Below are 25,047 nucleotides of genomic sequence, written 5' to 3' on the forward strand. Positions count from 1 at the left end.
GCTCCTGTTTAGCAGTTAAATAGCAATTAAATTACAGCGCATTCTCTGTTTTATCCAAATTGTTTGTTTTAAAACAAGTATTCCTTAGTTTAGTATCCGCGCATTGTTTTAGTATACATTTTTTAAAACATATATTGTGGCAGTCATAAGGAGCACACACGATTGACTGTAAACACGTCTTTATTCCACGACTGCCGACAAGTGGAACTATTCTGAACATGGACAGAATAGTGTCCACCATAATATTTATTAAAAGAAAAATAAATAAATAAATAAAAGTCCGCGAGAGAGAAGCCCGACCCGAACCTGTTTTACTTCCGCATTCCTGTCGTTTTGGTCCGGAGCAGAAATTGCACGTGTGACCGCAAGTGGAGCTGCTTCGACGCTGCGCCGGAGTTGTCAGCTCAGCGGCTTTGCACGTGTGAACGCTCCACAAAATTTGCTCCGGTGTAAAATACATCGCATCAAAATACTTCGGTGCAGCGTCGGAGTAAATCTTGCCGTGTGAACAGGGCTATTCTTAATGCTCATGTTTGTCAGTTTTTTTTTCCAAACAAACGCTGAATATTATCTGTCAATCATGTGATCCGCTTCAATTTCCGATCATGTCGATTGGATTGAGACAACCCTAGTTTGAAGTGTTATACCTGTATAACAAATGTGGCTATAAAGTTGACAAATACACTCACCGTTCATTTCCCTCATGGCTCGCACGTAATCATTTGGATCTTTGAAGCTGACAAAGCCGTAGCCTTTCGTTTTTCCTGTGCGCTTGTCTCTCACCACCTGAGAGTGACAAAGTTAGCAAAACGGACTGTGAAAATTGCACACAAACATTTTTCATCGGTATACTCCAGTGAGCCCTCACTGGAGTGTACCGTTTTCCACTCCACCCCCATTAAAGTAAGTAAGTATGTAAGTAAGATATCCTTTATTTGTCCCACACTGGGGAAATTTACAGTCTACAGCAGCAAAATTGTGGGTAGAAAGAAGAAAGATGTTTCCCACCTGATTCAAATGATCAGCTCATCGGCAAGCTCTGCAGAAGCCCGATAGCAATCCTGATCATTTGAATCAGGTGTGTTGGAGGAGGGAGACATCTAAACTGTGCAGGACAAGGGGCCCTCGAGGACCGGTGTTGGTGACTCCTGATGTACGCTCTACTCGAATTAAAAAATAATAAATACGGGCTAACCCTCGTCGTATTACCATGAGGCTATGAGACCTGTTTGTATCTGAGGCTGTGTCATTTAAAACCCGCAAATGTATTTGGAGCATGTGTGAAAGCTGAGCTTGCCATCCTTGATGAAATGTGCCAAACAGCACAATTCGAGCCTACTGAATTCAATGAAGAGACGCGGCCAAAGACATACACATGTCAGCGGCGACCAATCAGAGGAAAGCCGTTTTCCATGTCAAGTTAAAAACAAGAGACCCAGTTAAAGCACTGCTGATTGACATTTTGAATACCGTAGTTGTGAATAATGATGAGAAAACAGACTGTTCAAAATCAGTTATTTCTGACCAACAAAAATAGCTTGAAAAGGGGGCACCCCACACACACACTTGAGACATTTTAACTTACTACATTTTTACAATGTAGTACAACAATATAAATTTGAGTATTGACCATTGCGTGAAACGCTTTGAACACGAGCATCACTGCAAACCCACCTTCGCTTTGAGGAAAGACGGGTACCTGCTGAAGGCTCTGGCCAGTATGTCATCATTGACCTCATTCCCAAGGTCGCCGCAGAAGATACGGAAGTCATCTACAACGGAGAGGGACGCGGGTCGAGGTGAGACAAAGCAACCTTCATGTCATACCTTGGTCGTGATGACAAACAAGTGCCGCTACCCGCTTCCCACTCCAACAGGCTGGCGTCCTCCCAGGAAGTCCCCGCTGCCGTTCGAATACATTTCTTCACCTTCTCCGACTTCGGCTTGCCCTTCTTGTCTTCCGAAGACGTTTCCACTGGCTTGAACACACGCGACACCCCCCCAAAAAAATTGAGTTTCTTGCTAACACTTGGAAATACGGGCTTGCTCAAGTGGATTGACACTGTAGGGCGGGTTTAAGATTTGGATTGTCTAATTTGAATGTACTTTTCAAATAGACGATTATTTTCCACATTTAAATGAGCAACACCTCAAACTTGCCACATTTACATCCTATTTAATTCTCAATGCTTCAATTTAATGTTTTTTTTTTAACTGTGTTAATTTGAATTGTTTGGAAAGACAATGAGAATGAGTTTTTGTGTTGCTATTTGTGGAGTCAGACAATGGAACCGTTTGAGTGTGGGGTTGAAAACTGTACAAATAGAACCCAATTTAAAAAGAGGTATAAAGAGAGGATTTACAATACATACAGAAATGGAGGAGGGAGGGGGTTGACAATCACAAGGTGTTTATTGGTTATTGAATTACTTGGTTACTGAATTACCATTGGATTGTTCATTTGGAATTTCTCCATTGCGAGACTAATAAAGGATTTATCTTATCTTACATTTTTTTTTGTATTCTGCAACACTGACATTGAGATTTCACACCAATCTCTCCCCATATTTTGGTCTATGAGACAAAGTGACATCACAACCACAGGAGCAATTTTGCCTGCTGAAGCAACACATTTGAGTAAGCTTAGTTTGTTCAAAAGCGATCAGTAGTGTATATTATTATTCAACTATTTTTTATTTTTCATGTATTTCTTTTGCAAGTATTTGTTTGAACTATCATAATAACTTGAGCAAATTCATTTTTTATTTTGATGTGAAAGCAAAAACCATCCTTTCAAAATAAATGAATGCATGTACCTCCGGGCGTGCAGGCTCACGCTCGGGCATCATGCTGGGTCCGATGACGGCGCCGCTGTCTTCGCTTTCCTTCTTCTCCAGCAGGCCCGCCGCCACCACGGCAGCCTGTTGCTCAGCAACCCGAGCCGCCAGCTCCTCCTGACACCGCAGCAGACAACTTTACCACACGGAGAACCGATAGGATGAAGTTTTCATTTACTTGCGCATGTGCGATCAGTAATTTGCTGCTTTTCTGAAAATTATTATTCTTGAATATTTTTTTTTTTTTGTTGGTGATAAACTTGTACTCCACTCTTCAGCCCATCTTAGAGTCATACAGTAAAGATCATGTAAATATTTACCAGAGATGGGCATTGTGTCCCTGGGGAAGAACCATACATTTTTTTTAGACGGAGAACAGAGAATAAGTTAAGTATAAGTTAATAAGCGAAGTTGGTTTTCTCTTTAATCATCCCCAACCAGGTTAAGTATGTGGTGATGGGAGGCAAAACAACAAGGCTAGAGTGTAGCCAAAAAAAGGACTATTTTCTGAACTGGCTATGAACAGCACAACCTTTTTCATCTCGAACAATCGTTTTATAGCAACACTGCCACCTAGTGTACAGTCAGAGAACACAAAGTACCAACGGACACAGTCAGAGAACGCAAAGTACCTACGGACACCCATTTCACTAAGGATCAATCCTGTCGGTTAAGAAAGCTGGCAGTGTTGTATGTCTCTCGGTGCCCGCCCACCAAGGCGCTAATGCCATTTGAGGCACAGATTTCTAAAAGTAACATTTTTCTCATTTATATCATTTTATCATAGTAGCTAATTTTGTGTTTTAAAATACTACTGTTGAGTTTCTTCATCAAGTCATAAAAGATAAAGGAACAGAGATGTCGTTATTGTCTGATTGATGGAAAAGTCTTGTCTGCAACAGCCAATCACGGCATTACGAAAAATAAGGTTCGGTATGCAGGCGTATACGCGATGAATACGTCAATGTTTGCATGCAAGAGTCCTGCACATTTTTCATAGTGTGGCATTGTGCAATGTGGCAAGACATGTCGTGTGTTTTATATTTTATGGATGATGCGTTTCTCTCGTGAAATGATGTAATTTATAGTGAGCGCATCTATGAAGAGGAAAAAAAATCGAAAATCCCTAATACTTGGGCGATCGTTCCAATATTCTCAGTGGTTGATGTGAGCATTAAGATGTCAGCATAAATTTTGGTGACCATCAATCACAGTTTTGGCACGTTAGGCGACGTTTAGATTCCTACACTACGGGTTTAGACTGTCATGTTGCATCACTGTGCAGTAAGTGAGACGGACATATTACATGAGTGTCGGCAACTAAAGAAGTGACGATGATGGAAGGGTACCCAGGTGGCGGATGACGAACGGACCGGCAAAATAAGAGGAAAAGTGGCCACCTCGGATATTTACAATTTGATTGACAATGTGCAACCTTCAAACTTTAGGTTAGAAGCCACTGTTCTCCAAGTTAAAAAAAAAAAAAGTCATGTCTATAGCTAACGGAGATGATGATAATGTAGGTTGTGAGGGACCATACATGACAACACAGAACTTTCATTTTGCCAGTTAACATGTTTGAAGAGACGGTTACCATTCTGGCTTGCCGCTGAGCCCTCACGTCATTTTTTCGGGGCGCAACAGTGATAGGCGGGGCAGAGTAAACAGTGGGAGCCGCTTGGAAGACTGTCGGCGGCTTGATGGAACTCTGGACTGCTGTTCTGGTAGGTGGCGAGGGCACCATGGACATCACATCGCTGACCTGGACAAACGGAATAGGTTGAAATGGTTCATGGTTGATTAATAAACCTTGATAAGAAGTCAAGCTGGTAATTATCGTGACTACCACTTTTGAGCGTAATGGATTGTGCCCACGAGCTTAATAAGGAACTGTTGGTGCACAAACAAGGTGGTAAAAGTAATTTCGTGCCAAGTGGCGACTACAAACACTGACGGGAGGTGGAGAGGTCATGTGTTGGACAGGCGGAGAAACACCCTGAGGCGTGGAAGGCGGTATCATCATGGGTGGAGGTGGAGGAGGCCGCGGCAGAGGAGGGGCTACCGGAGGCCCGCGCATGATATGAAGCCTCGGACCGCCTGCAACATTACAGCATGTATACACAAATAGGATCAGATTATTTCATTTAAGCACTGAACTACTAAAAGAGTTTTTGGTGGATTAACCTTACCAGGTCTCTGTAAAATATGGGGAACAAAGGCTGGTCTCATCGTTGGAGGAGGGGAAGCACGTACCGGAGGAACTGCAGCAGACAAGTCATACACTTGAACAGGGTTGGCAATGGGTCATCAAACATTTTAGCCAATGTGGCTAAAGAGAAAAAAAATGTTCGAGCCACATTTGAGGAGATAATGAGCGACGAAATCACATATTTATGTGGCGGCCATGCTGCCTGTTTCGCCACGACCTTGCTAGGTTTGCCACTCATGCATACACAAGGCAGAGAGAGACACTGTAGCCAAAATAACACAAAACACACAAGATTTTTTTTTTGCAGTCATAGCTTGATGGATAATTGTGTGCTGTAGTGGAAGAAATGTGCCAAGTTATTATCAATAAGGAAGTGGCAATCAATTGCGCCGATTGTTTTTTCAAAATCTTTCCTAAAAAGTCACATACATATGGCTGAGCATGTATCTAGCAGTGAATTACATTTACCTGGTCCAACAAAGGTCGGTGGTGGTCCAACAAAAGCCCCTCTTGCCTCTAGTGTTTGCTGGACCTGAGAAAGGAAGAACAAGAAGTGAGACATACTTGGTTTGTAACTGCTCCCATGAGATTTGCCACTTAAGTTGGTTAATAGAAGTTTTATGAGTGTGTGCGAGGCAATCAAGTGCTGACACTAGAATCATACTGTAAGATTTTTTTCCAGTTTCAACTTTCAGGCACTCTCAAGCGCAGACGAGATTTCTTAACTTGGTCCCCATTTGACTGCAACCCGCTGACAGCTATTAGCTGCCTCAGAATGTTACCGTGGAAATCATAATGACAGAGTCAGGATCACAAAGAAAAGCAAGAGGAGGGTTTTTTTTTTTTGTTTCAGAACAACAAGAAACGTTTGACAGCAAATAAAGTGATCATGTTCACGCATACGAGACCAGACTATTTTTTCAAGACCAGGGAGTGTCAATTTTTTAGACATTAATTTGTTCACTGGGGGAAAAAAATCAAACTGTTATACAAAAGCTATTGCTCTTAGTATAACAGAAAGTATACAAACCTGTCTGTAGGTGTTGGTGCCTATAATTGGTCGGACTACAGGGAGCGCTGTGACTGCCAAAGCTACGGGTAGAGCCTCCATGACGGGTGGGTTTGCTGATAGTGGCACAGGTCCACCAAGAACCTCTTGCTCAAACCTTTAACAAGAAACACGTCAAACCTTTACATTGACACTGGGATCGGATACCTTTACATGTTCGAACGATGGATCATTCAAGTTTTACTGTTTTTGAACCTGGGACAGAACAGTGCTAGATATAAAACTTATAATAATGATAACAATGAACTAGGTAGCAACTCTGAATGAAATCAGAATACAGTGACCAGTACTTACAGAGCCATCTCTGCCTCCATCTCCTTCATACGTTCCTCTCCTGACTTGAGTGCCATTGCTAGGACACAAACAAGACATCAGAAGCTGCCAGATCATCCCCGACATTTTCAGACACTCGTTACTCTGTGAAATCATGCCTAATTCAATTCTGCTATAACTGTAGATGTCCAGTTGTGCTGACATCACCTTAATGTACGTTTTGTCGTGTTCTTTGAGCGCTTGCTTAAGCTGATCGCCAAGCAGAGATTTGGAAATCACAAGGTGGGATATTAGCGTCATACAAAATGCCCCCCCCCCACAAAATACACAAACATATTCATACATACATGCATTCATACATACATACATAAATACAGTATTATTTCCTATGTTTTATATTGTGTTCGGTTGTATTCTTTTGGTTATTTTAAGTTAAATGTTCTGTAAAGCGCTTTGTTACAGCTGCAGCTGTTGTGCAAGAGCTATATAAAAAAAGATTTAGAATGTAAAGTGCGGTAAAAATTAAAGTGGTTGACAGTCACCGCGCTTCTTATCTTCATTACCAAAGTTTTGTTTTGTCGGGTGAACACCATTTATTCTCACGAATGTAATCACGTGTCGTATGATTTGCACTTACCGTTATTTGCAACTGCGATTCTTTTTACGTGAAATAGAACGTCGTCTTGTCGAGGCTAGGCTTTAGCTAGCATATAAAATGCTAGTGGTAGTGGTTGTGGGTGATGATTGCCCTTGTTATCATAAAATGTGGGTAAATCTTGAGTGATATAATTCGCTTGTTAACCAATGTAGTACATCTTTGGAAGATCATAACAACTACACATATCCACGATTGTAAGAAAAAAACAAAAAAAAACAAAACAGAAAATCGTCGTCAACACGTTAACCACCTTGTTAGCATTAGCTTTCAGGTTGCATTTCCGCCGTTTCCTGATTACTCCACTGCCCCTTAGTGGACCGGAGTGTGAGGTGTGTATGTAGGAGATTAATGCGCTACCAGAAACTGAATCTGAATAATGAGGGCCAGAGCAGGGACCGCAGCGAGGTTCCTGTTGTTTTTGAAGAAATTATGATTTATGAAATGAAAACATTTCACAAAAATTTATTGCGATGTGGGGGACCTAAACGAAAACTCACCAAACTTTGCCCACTCGTTGGGCCTGCTGAAAATTGCCATATGTTAAAGAGGTCAGAAACGATGAAAACAAAATGGATCTGTAGCGCTACCTACAACTGAAAAGTAAAAAAAAACAGTCATGATACATTAGACCTTGGCCTACGGTACTTCCTGAGCCCTTTACCGTTGGGAAGTCAACATATTATGTGATATGTTGGTTAAGCAGTTGACAACAATCACAGGGAGACATATCATTAAACATCATCTTTGAACCGATTGGTTGCCAGGCAATCGCAGGGCACACAGAGATGAACATGCAAATTCCACACAGGAAGGCCGGAACTGGAATCGAACCCGTGACCTCTGCACTGTGAGGTAGACGTGCTAACCAGTCGACCACCGGGCCGACTATCGTTAAACAAGAAAGATTTATTATTTATCTTTGGAGGCTGGGACTTCGTAGTACACACAGCAATGCCAGCTGATTCAATTCACAGAATGATGTCACAATGGCCTAATACAGTCAAACGTTAATGTTCACTCTTAATCTCAAGAGATTTGTCTTTGAGTTAAAAACGGTTGTTTACGTTGGTGCATATCCCAGCAGCAAATAAATGAACATCTTAACCAAACCGTCCACTGTACCACATCCAAAATGAGGAAGGCACTGACGTACGATTCAGCGCTCAATGTAGGTACTGTTAGAAGAAATGTTCATTGGTCAGGAAAGGATTACGTACAAATGGGCGGGGTGAAAAAAAAAGGATTTGAGGAGGTCCCCAGCTCTCTGCGAACGTCGGACTACAGGTTCCTAGTGGTAAGAGAACTCTTCCGAAATGCTCCGAGCTGTGTTTTCTCGCAGCCTTCCACGCGTGAAGGTTGTATCGGCGTGCCACTACTCCGCTGCGGCTATACCTGCACCCAGCACCCAACCCGAGATTCACTTTAATAAGGTACAGTTTCTGTCGACTTTTTCGATGACGGACCGCTACTCGTGTAAAGTACGAGATAAGGTTTATCACGTAAATACTTTGTGAGAAACTTGACCGTGAGTAACAACTGTTAAACCACTACAAGTAAAGAGGGCGCCGTCTGAAAATCATGACTTTTGGGATCATAAAGCGATTTAGTCAACCAAATAAAAATGGGGCGCCAGAGTGAATATTTCTGTCATTGCACTGGGTGGCGTCATTGTTGCACATTGTATATTGCAAAATCTCCTGCCTTGACGTTGTAAACTTCTGTCCAGGACCTGACTGATATGTGATTTAGATGTACGACCTTTTTTGACCAGCCGTAGTCTGCACTTTTTGCACTTTTTATGCACTGCGGTACAATGCATTCCTAATTCTTACGTTTTATTCGTGTAGCTTTTCATCAATAACCAGTGGCAGGACGCAGCAAGTGGGAAAACATTTCCTACTGTAAACCCAGCGACAGGGGAGATCATCTGTCATGTGGCTGAGGCCAATGAGGTAAACAAACACAATAGTTTCATTGAGATCCAATCCTGACATATACCGAAACTGGGAAATAAGATGCTGAGATGTAACAGTAACCAGAGCCGTTTGTAGACCCACTAGGGGCCTAAAGCAAGAAGGACAATGAAATTGCTCAACCCAAAACAGAAAATGATGCATGAATGTGCTCACACAGATTGATGTGACATCAAATATGAGAAAACTAATCTGCTTTTCAACAAGATAAGAAAACCTTTTATTTGTCTTACAATGGAGAAATTCCCAATTTACAGCAGCAAAATTATGAAAGGGAGAAAGTAGAAGAACAAAAAGTACTGTATATAAATAAATATAAATATAAGCATATTAAAAATGGGTGAGTGGGGGTGAGGCCAGGTTTTCAGGTCCGTCTATTCAATAAGAACACAACCGGTCTAACGAAATGACCTTCCTTACCTTGTGGCATTTAAACACAACAGATGTGAAGTAAATAATAAAAGCAAATCGCAACAGCAAAAGTTGACTACGTGAGCCTTTAATAGCTTCCTGGAGGGAGAAACAAAACAAAACTTGACTTCACATTGGGTTTTGCCTCAGCAGAAAGTTCGACCAAGGACTTTAAATCTCAACGGATTCAAAGGATTTCAAACTCAAACAAAAAATGTAATCACTGAATAAAAAAAACTCACAAGAAGCATGTAAAGAACGTGGCCTTTCTAACACGGGCCAATATCAGCTGCCTGTCAGAGTTTCCCAGCGGCGGCAGTTGTTGTGCAGTGCTTTGTCATTGATATGAGCGCATTTCAGCCGTCTCCCGGGCAATGTTCCTTCTAATTTTCCATGCGTCTGACCATTCACACAAACTCTCTGACCATTCATGGGTCCACGGTGCGCAACATCAGACATACACGTGGAGGCCAAGCTAGTGTCACACCTGCCCAAAAAACTGAGATCACAACAAGTTACATCACCAACGTAGTGCCCGCAGGCACCAGGTAGCCCCCAAGGACCACATGAATAGCCCACGGGTCTTTTCTAAAAATAGCTCATCAGTGATGGGTGATTATTTTCTAGAAATGCTGAAGTGATCATTTGAAACTGTAAACCCTGGCAAAGAAATACAAAATAAAATGGAAAAAAATGTGTTGTATCTGGTAGTTTTCAAATTACTGTATTGAGAAATCATTAACATGATCAGTGTATTCACATTAATAAACATAAGTAATTAATAATAACTTCAAACTTATTTCAGCAAATTTGTTATTTCCGAAGTCTGTATCAAAGTGGTAGCCCTTTGCATGAATCAGCACTCAAGAAGTAGCTCTCAGTTTCAAAAAGGTTGGTGACTCTTGAGTTGCTTGGTGTTTGCACGCGGATGGGCAAAGGTCGACCAGGTCTGGGCGGCCTTGCCGTGGATGTCATTCGGTGGGCGTCACAAATGTGGCACTCACCGGAAGGCCCGCCCAGGCTCACGGGGCATTACGCCTCCGTCCTCGTGGGCGGCAAGGAGCAAATGCCGACAAGGCGGCGGGCTCCATGGCAGGGTGGCCAGGCGTATCGCGGTGCATCACCGGCCTTGCTGTCGTATGGGCACACCGGACGCCTGGAGAATGCTTGCCCCCTCTTTTGTTCCCTTTTGCACCCTGGTGCCCAACGGCTGCCTTTCATTCTCAAAGTGAGGCATTTCCTCAAATTAGCGACAAGTTTTCTACCCTGCCAAAATGGCATTGTTTACCCTGTGGCGCATTGCATTGTGGGTTGTGTGACATTAATGTCCGGAGCTCGATATGCTTAAAAAGAGTTTGGAATACCCCTTCTGAGCACATTGACTCACTCGCAACTGGACTGGTCTGTTTATTGTACCGCAGATGTTTTGTTTCTCCTCTGAAAGAGCTTCAGCAGTTCTTGCAACAAAAACACAGTCCCATGTGACTGTAGAAGTAGCTCCCTCCCTCCCTGAAGAACAATGAGGCATTTTCTACCCAACGACATGTTGACCAAATGTGGAAATGCAAAAAGGGTGTGATAGTACTTGCCAAGTATGTTCGGACAATGTAGAGGCTTGGCACACTGAAAAACCTGTCTAACACACAGAGTGTGTTAGACAGAAACCATCTCGGCACGTGATATTTTTATTTTTTTTTTGTATTATCTTTTTATTCTCGTTCACTTTACCCGCATGCTGCCTTGATTTGTGTCTTTGCATATTTCATTGCAGTAATTGCAAAGTAAAGGAGTCTTGTTTGAATCTCATGCATAAGCAATAAATCTCAGCAAATCACTTGCTAAGAGGGGGGTGGGGGGATAGCCAAAGTTTACAAAGGGCCGTTTCTCTGATGTCTCTTAAAGATTATCCAGAGTGACTATCCTGTAATGTGGAATTCAAAGACCTTATCAATTCATGACAGTATTTCTGTGTTCCTAATTTTTATTTTATTTTGGGAGCTGGCCAAAATGCCTGCCCAGTGACTGTTTGGCCTCCTTCCCCACTAGAGTTGTGCTCTTAAGTTGACATACCTTAGGGGTATGTAAATTTGTGGTATGTAAACCTGTGAGCATAACTGTAATTAAGAATTATAGTTTTATTTTTTGTGTTTTTATTGGCTCTGCAAATATGAAATGGCATCTTTGCATTAAACCCGCATGTAGATGTATGATAAATGTTCATCAATCTACTGTACATTGTCCCTATGCGTAAATAAAGTATAAAGAAACAAAATGCATGATGACTGCTAGTTTGATCTGTGACCATATTGCAGAGCTGGCTGATGAGCTGATAATTTGAATCAGGCCTGCTCCAGCAGGGATTTTCTTTTAATCATTCAAATGTGAAATGTTTGTTTTTATCTGTGGTGTGTCCAAAAAAAAAAAACTTTTGCCGACAAGGCACTTTTAAAAGTGAGTTTTCCGACCAGATCTCGACTTTTTTTGCCTATTAACTGGTCATTGTTTTGTCATGCCATATACTCTGTGCTTTGTCATATATCGCACAGTATATTTTTGACGTTGGAACATATTTGTGTTGTAGTAGTCATACTCTCCATGTTCTCATGAAATCTCAATGGTACCTAACAGGGTTGCATGGTAAAATAGTACTTCACCGTCTTTGGGGCGAGGTACAATTTTAGTGTGTGTGTGTGTGTGTGTGTGTGTGTGTGTGTGTGTGTGTGTGTGTGTGCCTCTCGCTTTCGCTCTCGCTCTTGATAGCTAGATAGATAGCTAGATATTTATGTTTGTTTGTTTGTTTTGGGACTGATAGAAAGCAATTATCCAAATAAGAGTCAACACGTTCAAGTTGTTCATTGGTCACTCCCAATAATAGTTTACTGTAAAACCGAGACAATGACTTAAACAGTGAACGTCCACGACCTGTTAAATGTTACCATACTAACTCGTAATGTGAAAAATCCAGACATTACATTGCAAATTTCCCAATCGTGGCACTAATGTTATCTATCTTACTTCAAACATCCAGGTTGGGGTGCCCTTTCATAAGTGCATACACAACTCTGTCATGGGCAACCAGGCAAAACAGTACCAGTTTCAATACAGTAAAAAATGTGGAGGACATTTTCACTCACAGCCTTGCCTTTCCTTTTGTACAATTCCTTTTCATTTGAAGATATGTTTTTGTGCCTTCCGAGGGCAGGCATTTCCAGACTCGTCAAAAAAGGATACTCATCTATGAAGAGATTTTTTTTTTTTCCCGACGAGAGACAAAAGCTCGAGCTGGCTATGCCATTGTGTTCGGAATCTATGATCTTTTGTTGCACATGTACAGACTGGTCTTCGCTGACAGTGTTTTGTTTCACTTGCCTGACTTCCATGCAGGCTGCATGGTTTCAGTTGCCACCCAGTGAAAGATGAGTGTTTATGAGACTGTCAGTGTTGTCTGCTTTTCGTCTGAGGTCATCTTAGGTAGCATTATGCTCCCAGCACGTTTCTCCTCTCTGGTCATGTGAACAGCAAAAACTGTATTTTCTGTGTTATTGACAATTGTTTTAACTTAATTGCTTTTCATTTTTTAAGAATGATACTTACAAAATGTGGTTTTATATTTTCAGGTGGATGTCGACAAGGCAGTGAAAGCGGCACGTGATGCCTTCCGGTTGGGATCGCCATGGAGACGGATGGATGCCTCCCAAAGAGGCCTGCTTCTCAGCCGGCTGGCGGATGCAATTGAGAGGGATTCCGCCTACCTTGCTGTAAGTTGTACAGAAAATGAGTTCAAACCACCAGCTTGTTTTATTAGGTTGATATGATCACACAAGCCTGTTCTGCTTTCATCGCACTGGTTTGTGTGTGAATATAGTTTTTTATTAAGTCAAATCTTTACCGGCACATGCACGTTGAAGAAGATGGTTACACACTGTAATATAGTTGTTGCACAAACACAGATGAATCACATTTTTAAATGTGTTTATACAGGGTTGTAAAGGCAGGACATTGTGGATCCTAAACCAACTGCACATATTTGACTTTGATATTATAATAATGTTTCCATAGGAACTGGAGACCCTTGACAATGGGAAGCCATATGCTGTTTCCTACACAGTGGATCTTCCCACTGTGGTCAAATGTCTCAGGTAACAAATGCATAAGCCCGGGTTTCGATAACTTTGCCAAACAAGTAGGCCGGAGCGTTTTAAAATAGTGTTTGTTTCTTCTCGTCTTTCACTCACTGTGTCTGTGTTTTAAAATATTTCATGTAATCCTGTATGGGAAGTATCCATCCACTCATACAATTTCTTGGTCGGGTTGCAGGGTGCCATCATTTTTTTTCCTCAGAATTGGGGGATTACATATTTCTTTCCCTCTGCTTGGTCTACACAAGTGACTGTCACTGACTGCTGCATTTTTTTTCTTGATTTCATTTGCTGTTTCTTAAAGCCAGAAAGTTGCCATTGAAATGACTTTAGTTTTGTGTCATGTCTGTGATCCGCTTTTTTTTTTTTTTTTTTTTTTTATACAAATTGAAACAACTGAATGAACATCCTCTGCGAATGGTGATTCCATCATTTTTGCCAGTGGTTGGAGAACAGTATCAGCGAGAAAGGGCAGCCTTGGTGGACCCTGGAAACAAATTCGATTTATTGCTTGCTTTACAGCCCAAAATCATCTGTATCAGGGGGTCCGGTACCCCATACTTTCAGCTTCACTCTTTTCCTCCCCTGAGCGTCCAACACATGTGGCCGCAAAACCGCTCACACAACCACAAAGTTGATCGTCCTGGTGCTAAGGGCCCATTTGGACACCCTTGGGTTGAACATGGCGTCGTTTGCTATGGGCAATCTGTAACACGCACAGAAGTCCAATACCAAAGTGCGACCAGAGTTCTGGTGGGGTTGGCCATTCCTCCCTCATACCCTCTCAGTGTCATTGCGCAGTATAATGAGGAAGTCCGCCTTTGTTTTGAAGTCCTTGTGATGTTCACAGGTACTACGCAGGCTGGGCTGACAAATGGGAGGGAAAGACTATCCCCATTGATGGAGATTATTTCTGCTACACCAGGCATGAACCCATAGGAGTCTGTGGACAAATCATACCGGTAAGCTGCAAAGGACTTTATGAATGAAACAAATGCATTCAGTTGAAATTCCATTCACACGAAAGGCTGCATTTTGTGTCCATGCAATGGAAGCTCCAAAGTAGAGCACATTCTGTTCCAAGAATCTGGTTATTGTCCAATTTGGTCATAATGTATTTCAAAACAAGTTTCCCGCATGAAATATCAGAAGACCGTTAATGGTACAGCCGTTTCAAAGAAAAAATTTCCCATTTTAGTGTGCCAAATTATTTTTTAGATCGTAAATTAAAATATTAAAAGGCCACAAAGAGTTTTCCAATTAGTCCAAGGTCCATTTATTGAGGTCGATCAGACAACATTCAATAACAAAAATACTCACTAAATGATGTGTAGATTAGAATTTCTGTGTGTGAGAGTTTGAGAGAGGATCTTTAACCATACTGTACTTCACACGACAAACCTACCTGTTTGTTCACTCATACAGCGGTAGTAGCTGATCTACTTGCCAGGAGCACGCAAAATTGTGTCTGCCAAATGGGAGAAATTGTCGTGTAATTCAATATGTGCATTCTACTCAAATCTGTAAAATACTGTGAGTAGATGAAGTGAACACAGGCAATCTGATTTCTGAAACCAGAGGCCAATTAGGAGGCGCTGTAAACATCTCTGAAATGCCAGATACAAAAAATAATGTAATATATTGTCTGCTGAGCAGTGTCATTTGACAGCTTGCAAATTGTGCAAGGGCGAACTTGAGGCAGCCGTAAGAAAGAGTAGTGCCATAGCACTTATGACAAAACTCCTCTCCACTCTGCATTTCTTTGTGTCTGCATCATTTCAGCACACTGTGGCGGTTGGTGCGAGGACATTTTTTTTGGGGATGTGCTGTCTCAAGTTTTAAACTCAGAAGGGCAGGCAGATACATCCAATTCCCATTCACTCAGTATGAGTTAAATAAAAGCCGCCGGCTTTTATTATCCGGTTGGTGTCTTCCCCAAAATGATCAACAATAGATTTATGTAACTATGCAATATTCTTCTTTCATTATCACTTTAGACTTCATTTTGCTCTTGGAGTGTTCTCCTAATTCTTTTTTACAGTGGTCTCCACCACTACACCTGCTATCAATTGCGTTGCGATCTTTGTAGAACATGCCTCACACGTCCACCGGCAATCTGTGCAATCTGTGAGTCAACATACAATTTAGTGGCTGCAATTTGGCATCTTGGTATTCTGGCCCCACTGTGTCATTGTGCACTGCACTGCACTTCACCACAGAGGATAAAGTCATGACTCATCAAGCAGTCTTTTAGTGAGATCTAGACCTTTTTGCCCGATTAAATTAAAAATCAATTACAGTAAAGTATTAATTAAAATGAAATTAAACTAGATACATTTAAAATACATGCCAATTACAATGAAGTTGGGAGGTTTTGTTAAACAGAATAAAATGATTTTCAAATCATGTTCAACCTATATTTAATTGAATACACTACAAAGACAAGATATGTGCCACATGTCTTTAGTAGGAGACAGGTCTGGACTGCTGGCAGGCCACTCAAGTACCCACACTCTTTTACGACGAAGCCACGCTGTCAAAACACATGCAGAAAGTGGTTTGGCATTGTCTCGATGAAACAAGCAGATGCGTCCATGAAGAAGACACACGTTTGTCCAAAACCCGGATGCATCTTTCAGCATTAATGGTGCCTTCAAAGAAGTGTAAATTACCGATGCCATTGGCACTAACACAGCCTTTTACCATCCCAGATGCTGGCTTTTGAACTTTGCACCTATAACAGTCAGGATGGTTCTTTTCCTCTTTGGCCCTGGGGGACACAACATCCACAATTTCCAAAAACTATTCGAAATGTGGACTCGTCAGACCACAGAATACTTTCCCACTTTACATCAAACCATCTTATATGAGCTCAGCGAAAGATAAGCTGGTGGCGTTTCTGGGTGTTCCAGCTTTTTTGGAACATGTTGCAGCCTCTAAGTTAATGATTGTTTGCCAAGAACTATAAAGTTTATCAGTTTGAACACGAAATGTCTATGTCGTGTATTCAATTAAATACAGGTTGAACACGATTTGCAAATCTTTGTATTATGTTTTTATTGTTTAATACAATGTCCCAACATCATTGGAATTGTGCTTGTATTTAAGAGCACTCCATTTATGACAAATAGAATGTTACCTCACTTTTTTAATGACATATTTGACTTGATAAATAAGCACTAGCATTTTCTTCCCTCCCATCTGCCACTTTTGCCACAAGATGTTGTCTCGCTATGTCCTCAAGCTGTGAGGTGTGGGACTTTGATTTGTGTTCCCCAACTCGAGAATTCGGGAATCCGCCAAGAAAATAAAGATAGCAGCATGTGCAGAAATATTGCGGTACGGCACGTGAAAATGTAGTCTTTTAAGCTTCACTGTAAAGGCTTTGTTTTTAAAGCTGAGTCAGAATATTTGCTATATGAGATCAAACCATTGAGAGTGCATGCAAAGTGCTCAAGTTCTGTTTGCACTTTCTTTTCCCCCTGCAGTGGAACTTCCCTCTCTTGATGCAGGCGTGGAAACTTGGCCCCGCTCTTGCAACCGGTAACACTGTGGTGATGAAAGTCGCTGAGCAGACTCCGCTTACCGCTCTCTACGTAGCCAACCTGATAAAAGAGGTACTATGTTGCGGTATTTTCTGTCTTGCAGACTTAAATTTATGACAATCCAAATCACTGACTTGAAACATTATTTCTGCCTCGTTGGTAAAGATAATGAGTTCATGAATGAGTCAATGAACTGTTATCAACATTTACTAATGATTTATTACCTTTGTGTCTTTCATGGGTGTATCATTTCTTTTTCTTCTTGCAACTGTTAATAATGTCCTGCCCCAAAACAAATATTGTAATCGGTCTTGTTCAATCAGTAATATTTGTGGAAGGAGCGGTGTTGTAGGCGTGAATGACAGGTTAACATTTGAATTGTCATAAAATAAAGCATACAGCAATTGATAAGGGCTTGAGCAAGATAGAATGAAACGCAAAGGTTAAACATGAACATTCATCCATCCCATGTTGGGTCTTTAGGGTCATGTAGAAGCTGAATCTTCAGTGGATAACGGCAAATTGGTCTCTATGCGGTTTTGTTTATTCAAGGTTGCGATGTAAACTTAAAACCAAATTGTATGCTGAAATTCTATTCAGCCATTTTTTTAAAAGTTAATTTTGTTCTAGAGGAGTAACATTTTCTTTACAGGTGGGGTTTCCAGACGGTGTGGTGAATATTTTGCCTGGCATGGGGCCCTCAGCTGGAGCTGCCATAGCGGGACACATGGATGTTGACAAAGTGGCCTTCACAGGATCAACTGAGGTAGAAACAGGCTGTCCTTGGTTTTCAACTATTCTCAATGAACACCTGAAAAAAAAGAGAATCTGAATTTTGTTGATGTGCCAATTATGTTTATGTCACTCTAAAAAAAAAAAAAACACCATAGGAAAAGTTCATGGAGGACATACCTGTATGTACAAAATACAGAAATATAAAGTGAATCATTGCAGTGAATGAAGAGTTGCATCCCACAGTTAAAACTTGTGCGTCACAGGTCACGGCAATGACACTTTCATTAGTCCACACCCAGCGCTTGTTGCACTATCCGCACTACATGACTTGCGCTCTTCACTTTTGTTAAAAAAAACAAAAAAAAAAAACATGCAGTTATGATGATTAATGGAATCCAACACATTCGGCATTATTGCGCCACTGCCAGACTGTAGAATTCAACAACTTCCCCTTCCAAAGATAACGGCATTTTGACGTTTTATACCAATCACATGAATTTTGTCACGCTTTAGGTTAGTTAGTTTCATGTCGTATTTGCCACTAATCTTTTCTTCCAATATCTCCCCCTCAAAAAAAGGTGCCCGTGAGATGCAATTTTGTACATTGATTGACAGATGTTCTTCATAGTCCTTCTTCTAATGTTCAGTGAGGCAAATCTTGATCATTTTTGAATTGGTATGATTGCATTTACAGGTATGTTGGTAATGCCCAGCACAGAGATTAGCGATAATGCACAGTAGTGTAGTGCAATGTTGGGGTTTATGAGTTACAGAGACTCATACCTCCACTATACCTCTCCAATGAAACATCAATGGCGGTTGCTCCAAATTAAGGCATGTGTTGCAAAAGTTGCAAGACTTTGTGGAAACATTTCTGTAAGAGCAAACATTGAACGTGGCTGAAATTGATCAGCTGAGTGAAATCAGGTCTCATCACATTTTTTTTTTTTGTCAAAACGTCCAGATTTATTATGTATTATCCGTGCCAAAAATATTGATTTATGATATTCAAGCAAGTAAAGCTTTGGCTTTTGGATTATTTCATGTTTGTTTCTGTTAGGTTGGTCATCTCATCCAGCAGGCTTCAGGCAACAGTAACCTGAAGAAGGTCACTCTGGAGCTTGGAGGAAAAAGTCCCAACATCATCCTGTCCGACGCAAAAAGTATGTTTGTTTTTGTTTTTTGTTCTAATTCCATTCGTACCTTCCTTTCTATTTTTTTATAAATCAAAACTTACCAAAACCACATTTCTAAAAAAACAGCAACAACAATGATGGATACGACAGAGTAGCCCAAAGCCGAAACCAGCAGAATTTCTAAAGACATGACTGACTCCTCCAAGAATGTCATGCATATTTTTCAGATTCAAGTTTTGAGATGAGGACTGTGACTTTAAGATAGGAATTTTCTTTTTTCTTTTTTTCTTTCCAAATGTTGTCTTTATTTGTGCAAAAATACTTAACGGTTAGCATGTTTCACACACAGCAAAATTGGCACATCAAAGAATCCTTCAAAGCAGAATGTTGCTACAACTGTGCACTCTTTCAACCAGCTCACAAAGATCTAGACCAGGGGTGTCAAACTCATTTCACATGGTGGGCCACATACGGCCTCGGTAGATGTCAAGTGGGCCGGACCATTAAAATGATACAATACTTTGCTATAAATAACCAAAACAATATGTCTTTCCTTTGTTTTGGTATAAAGAAGCACAAGAACATTAGGAAAATGTTGAAATTTAATGAACATATCTTTTACAAAACATTTCATGAAGCACCTTACATTTCCTTCGACAAATGTGCAATTTACTTTTATCATTCACATATATGCATTGCAACTGATCCCACTGATTGTACAAACTTTAACAAGTAATTGGTATTGAAAAATATAGTAATGCACTTTAAGATTAAACAAGATTCATAAAGAAAGCAAGTTTTAAAGCATTTACACGTGCATATAAAATCTAAATGTAATCCCTGCCTACACCTTACAAACTAAGGAGAGTGCTATTAAATGTGTAAATGTGAGAGTGCTATTGATAGTGTCTGCTGTCATGGGTCTGTCTCAGTGACAGACTGAGGCTGCTGTTGTCTTCTTCTCTGATCAAAACAGTGTCCCCTTGTGGATACTCAATGAATTGCACCTGATTAAAAATATTAATTCTGTGTCTTTAATGCATTTTTTTCACTTTTACATTATCCTGCGGGCCTGATTGAACCTACTTGCGGGCCGGTTCCGGCCCGCGGGCCGTATGTTTGACACCCCTGCTTTACATAATTATCTCGCGGGCCGGATTAAACTCCTTTGCGGGCCGGATCCGGCCCGCGGGCCGTATGTTTGACACCCCTGATCTAGACATTCAGGTACCGGTAATTAGAAGTGCGATAACATCAGAGTTGAAGGCCTTTAACAGGCATTGTGAAAGGAGCTTCTTGTTTATGAGGTGACTCTACCACACTACTCTAAATGTGCATGAGAGGTTTATTTAGGGAAAAAAAATACTGTCCGGACCTGGATGATTTTAAACATAATTGTTAGAGATTTAGACTCCGACAAGAAGATTTTAGGTTTTCGGGTTTTTTTTTCTTTCTTTCTTTCTTGAGAGGTAATCATTGCCTTTTTTTTTTTTTTTTTTGTCTTCTCATTGTTCAGTGGAAGAGGCCGTGGAGCAGGCGCACTTTGCTTTGTTTTTCAACCAAGGCCAGTGCTGTTGTGCTGGCTCCCGGACGTACGTCCAAGCCGATATCTACGACGAGTTTTTGGAACGCAGTGCGGAAAGAGCTAAGAAACGAGTGGTGGGCAACCCCTTTGACTTGAAGACTGAGCAGGGACCCCAGGTAATATACTCACCACACTTCTGTGTCATACGCACAACAAAGGCACAGTGATTACATTCGGCCAGTGGTTGTCAAACCTTTTTCACACCAGTTACAGCTAAAACAATCACTTGACTCCCCAGTTACCGCTACAATGACTCAAAGTGAAACAGTAGCATTGTAGGTCTACGTGTTCATCATAAAGCACAGTGTTATCCTTAAAATGTATATTTATCATAGATATTATTAGCGCTGCGCTTGCATAGTAAAAAGAAGGAAAAAAAGGGCCACGCAAGGGAGTCAGCATAAATCTCATACTGTAGTAGTCATACCACACACAGGTTTTCGTATACAAAGCTCAAAACGGCATTGAAAAAAAGTGTGATGAAAAAGAAACGGAATAACCCATAGACATAAGAATAATTAAGCAAATTACAATTAAATTGTGGTTCTGAGCTTGCCTGAACTTGAAAAGACTGAGAAGTTCGAAGAGGAACTTTAGGTTCGGTTGATAACCCTTAAATGTAAGAAAAAAGAGAAATATTGGTTGGAATTACCAGTTGGAATAGTTATTTGTAGTTGGGATTTGGTCCCTTTACAACAATGGTCCCCAACCACCGGACCGCAATGAGGGAAATCAGTCTATGGTGCAGAAAGGCTTGTGGATCGCTGCTCCAACACTCATGTTGGAGCTTTTGTATGTACTGTGATTCATGAATTTTGACACTTGAAGATTTTTTTTTTTCCGCATTCATCTGCAGAGGTTGACATGTTTCTCTTTTGTAGTATGTACAGTGGAGTGGTCAAACAGGTCTTTATTAAGAGGCATTTAGGGCCTTTGTTTTCCAGTCTTGCTTTCTCACAGCAGCAACTACACTACAATGTAGAGTTGGCTTTAGAAATAAACACACTACCTATCCGAAAAGTAATGAGATCAGTTTAGCAACAAGGCAGACAATGTTAAGTTAGGGTCAGGTGTCAATAAAATACGCCAAGTTCCTATTTCTTGGCTAAAGTTCATGCACGTGAAATGGAATACAATGAAACATTAACTTTTTATGCTAGTTATTAACCTGCTGGCATTTTCTCATGAAGGCGCATTTAAGTATAATAAGAAAACCTTTATTCGTCTCGCAATGGAGAAATTCCCAATTCACAGCAGCAAAGTTATGAAAGGAAGAAGTAGATGATATTATGATGGCCAATGGTGTGCATCTGAACAAGGGAAGTGTGTTAATTTAACATCACTTGGAGTGCTTCCACCTTCTGTTAGAATTCCACTATTGACAATTCAATCAACTCCAGGCTCACTCTGGTGTCCTATCTGACTGGTATTCAAGACTGACCCTATAGCCGTCGTGCCGGACATGCAAATAAAGGCTCATTTTGACGAACACCTGCTGTGCTCTCTACGACCTTTTGTTATTCATTTGTTTTGTTTGTTGTTGTATGAATTATTTTGTATACAGCGGTGGTTGTTTTAAAGTACTCTATGAATGCAGTTAAGTTGAGTTTTATGATGGATGTGACGTCCCCTAAGGAACAGAGAACAGTTTGAAATTTGCAGGCCTGACATTTCATGCACCTCAGTGCTGAGCTTGAAAGGAAACAGTTTGCATTTTTTGCGAAAACATTTTTATGGCGTGTTTTTGTCAGTCTCCCAGGAATGTAGAATTATAGCTCACTTGACACACCGATTCTTTCTTGTCTTGCTGTGGGCTGGAGCGAGGGGATTGAACAGGATAGGAGCCATGTGTGTGTAAAAAAAAAAAAAAAAAAAGCGCCTGTAAGACAAAACATTTTAAATTGTAACTGAATCAGTTCATACACTACGCTGTGTTGTGGCGCAGGGACACGTCACCTAACACAAATGCCCCCCACACCATGGAGTTGACAACTTCTCAGAGCAGCTGCTTGGATTCTTGGCTTTGACAGGACAGCAGAGGCACCTGAGTGGGATATGGCTTATGTAAGGCAAGATACTGTTATCGGTGGTGTGGTCTGGTGGCCGGACTCCAGCTCTCGGACTATTCATCTAGTCTAGCTGGGTGTTAAGGCAGTTCGGTCAATTTGCCCCACTGTTATGCAACAGCAAAATGAAATTTCAAAATAGCTTGCTCAAAATTTTTAGCACCTTTTTTAAGAAATGGCCAGATAAAAGATAGACCTGCTTGTTTCACTTTGAGCTTGTTACACTTTGAGTGGGCAGGTTCAACTTTCTGTACACAATCCATTACAAATATTTTTCCATCATGTTAACGCTTTTTGTGACACAAAGTAGTGCGGCTCACATGCAAACCTCGATGGTTTGCACCCTGTGATGTGCAGGTTGATGAGGAGCAGTTCAACAAGATTTTGGGATACATCAGCAGTGGGAAAAAAGAGGGAGCCAAACTCATGTGTGGAGGCAGCGCGGCTGCTGACAAGGGATATTTCATCCAACCTACGGTGTTTGGAAACGTTCAGGACAACATGACCATTGCCAGAGAAGAGGTACACCGGGCTGCCGTGACTGGATTTCTGCCCTCTCCTGTACCCTTTTGATGGTTTTTGTCTGACAAATCTTATTTTTTTATGATTGAAATTTGATAGGTTTTGAAAATTAGACACGTTTGATAAGAATGACTGTATTAGCAACACAGGATCTTTTGACAATAATTAACCACTCTGCAGTTGAAAGATGGAAATGCATTATACATTTAACCTTCATGGGTTTTTTTTTCCCTTCAGATCTTTGGTCCGGTAATGCAGATCTTAAAGTTCAAGACACTTGAGGAGGTAGTCGAGAGAGCCAATGATTCTAAATATGGTCTGGCTGCTGCTGTGTTCACCAAGGACATTGATAAGGCCAACTACATTGCCAATGCACTCCGTGCTGGCACAGTCTGGTAGGAGGACAAAACGGTCTCTGTGGTTTTAATCCGCTGGGGCTGTTCAGGGGTGAAGCCTTACAGCTGTCCACTTGATGTATGAACGCTAACTCGAAAACTTGGTCAGCCAAGAAGGATCGACCTCTGCGGAAGGGTGTACTTAATGTATCATATACTCATTTAGTCATTTTTTTAATGTTGATGTAATTCATTAGAAAGCACGTTTGGAAACATTGGCTGTGTTTAAAAAAAAATACTGACAGTCTATTTTGTTTTGCTAACTGGGGGAACATTTCAGAAACACCTATCGATTTGATTCTGTAAAATATGATGAGCAAGATCATCTTTGCAAGTGTGTCTATACTGCATATAAAAAAAAAATCTCAAGGGATGCGAATGGCTAATATTGCAGCAGTTGAAGACACCAACACCAGCTTTACTGATGGAATATCTACCTGGCTTGCTGACACCCAGTCATAAACTATCCTGTTTCTTTGTGTTTAAAACAATCATTTCCATTTACCGGTACTCACTCTGTCTTTTTCCTCCAGGATTAACTGTTATGACGTGTTTGGGGCCCAGGCTCCGTTTGGAGGATATAAGGCTTCAGGAAATGGCAGAGAGTTGGGAGAATACGGCCTGGACAACTACACTGAAGTCAAAACGGTAACTGTTGAAGCAAAATGATCTGAATTTCTTCCAGGTCTAAATTTGTAATTTTTGTATGGAGGGGGGGGGGAGTTTGAACAATGATCGTTTTCTTGGAAAAGTGTTTCTGAAGAAGTCTATTTCCCATGATTGGCTTCCAACATAACCAACCTTTCTTTGACTTATGTATGCGTGAAAATGAAATAGTTGAAGGTGTTTACACTCTTTAAGCCAAAAGTCAAAGATTAAAACATTGTAATTCAGGACAGTGTTGAATTTATTCAGTGATTTGATATACAAATCTACTACTGTATTGTAAATTCTAAAGTCCTCCCTTTTCTGTGTTTGGCAGGTGACCATGAAAGTACCACAGAAGAATTCGTAAACAACCAGCTGATGCATTTTTCCAGTAATCGGTCTAGCTACAATGATTTCATTTCATAATTGAGAGATTACATGGTTTCAATAATCACTTTTTATACCTTTTGATATTTCACATTTAAGGAATTTGAAAGATGGAGTTAGCTACCCTGGTAATCACTTTTTCACATTTTGATTGATAACAAAAAATATATATTTTTGGGAAACTACAACGTTTAAATAAGCATGCCTCCATATACACTGAGGCTGATTTATACTGTCTGGTTCGAGAGTCTGCTTTCGATGCTTTCAAGTGGCACAATTTAGATTCGCGGCATAGCAGGGTAAAGGAAAAAAAAATGGATGGAATCGGATCTTTTCAGGTCAGAATCAAGCATCTTAGAAATGTGGATACAAGTACGATGTGAATGAGATAGCGTAGTGTATCTTAAACGCAGTGATTGCGAGCATTATTTCCGACAAAATACATTGCCAACGTGTCAC

At 40.8% G+C, this 25,047-nt stretch overlaps 2 protein-coding genes and 1 long non-coding RNA gene across 3 annotated transcripts in view; 2 read left to right on the top strand and 1 right to left on the bottom strand.

Annotated features, from left to right (window-relative positions):
• rbm42 (RNA binding motif protein 42) overlaps positions 1-7,354 on the bottom strand; it is an 8,399-nt gene extending 1,045 nt beyond the window's left edge. Inside the window, exons 1-11 of the mRNA XM_019879961.1 lie at positions 7,026-7,354; positions 6,410-6,467; positions 6,077-6,212; positions 5,515-5,578; positions 5,027-5,098; positions 4,792-4,934; positions 4,432-4,599; positions 2,817-2,954; positions 1,859-1,979; positions 1,675-1,772; positions 690-786 (exon numbers count right to left, since the gene is read on the bottom strand). Coding sequence (XP_019735520.1) covers positions 690-786; positions 1,675-1,772; positions 1,859-1,979; positions 2,817-2,954; positions 4,432-4,599; positions 4,792-4,934; positions 5,027-5,098; positions 5,515-5,578; positions 6,077-6,212; positions 6,410-6,465 — 1,093 coding nt within the window. The 5' untranslated portion in view covers positions 6,466-6,467; positions 7,026-7,354. The remainder of the gene's footprint in view (positions 1-689; positions 787-1,674; positions 1,773-1,858; positions 1,980-2,816; positions 2,955-4,431; positions 4,600-4,791; positions 4,935-5,026; positions 5,099-5,514; positions 5,579-6,076; positions 6,213-6,409; positions 6,468-7,025) is intronic.
• A 938-nt stretch (positions 7,355-8,292) lies between these two features.
• Positions 8,293-24,908, top strand: LOC109521879 (aldehyde dehydrogenase 2 family member). Its single transcript, XM_019879958.1, has 13 exons — positions 8,293-8,476; positions 8,894-8,998; positions 13,048-13,188; positions 13,490-13,569; positions 14,420-14,531; positions 17,058-17,186; positions 17,767-17,880; positions 18,910-19,012; positions 20,502-20,686; positions 22,994-23,158; positions 23,396-23,553; positions 24,087-24,201; positions 24,536-24,908. Exons 1-13 carry the CDS (start codon positions 8,360-8,362, stop codon positions 24,566-24,568), a joined length of 1,557 nt encoding a protein of 518 aa, XP_019735517.1. The 5' UTR covers positions 8,293-8,359; the 3' UTR covers positions 24,569-24,908.
• On the top strand, positions 19,062-20,338 carry LOC109521883 (uncharacterized). The gene is made up of 2 exons (XR_002169454.1): positions 19,062-19,423; positions 20,205-20,338. It is a non-coding gene; the product is annotated as an uncharacterized LOC109521883 (long non-coding RNA).
• Positions 24,909-25,047: the final 139 nt, after the last annotated feature.

Source organism: Hippocampus comes, unplaced genomic scaffold (assembly GCF_001891065.2).
Source record: "Hippocampus comes isolate QL1 unplaced genomic scaffold, H_comes_QL1_v1.1 scaffold135, whole genome shotgun sequence".
Classification (NCBI taxonomy): domain Eukaryota; kingdom Metazoa; phylum Chordata; class Actinopteri; order Syngnathiformes; family Syngnathidae; genus Hippocampus; species Hippocampus comes.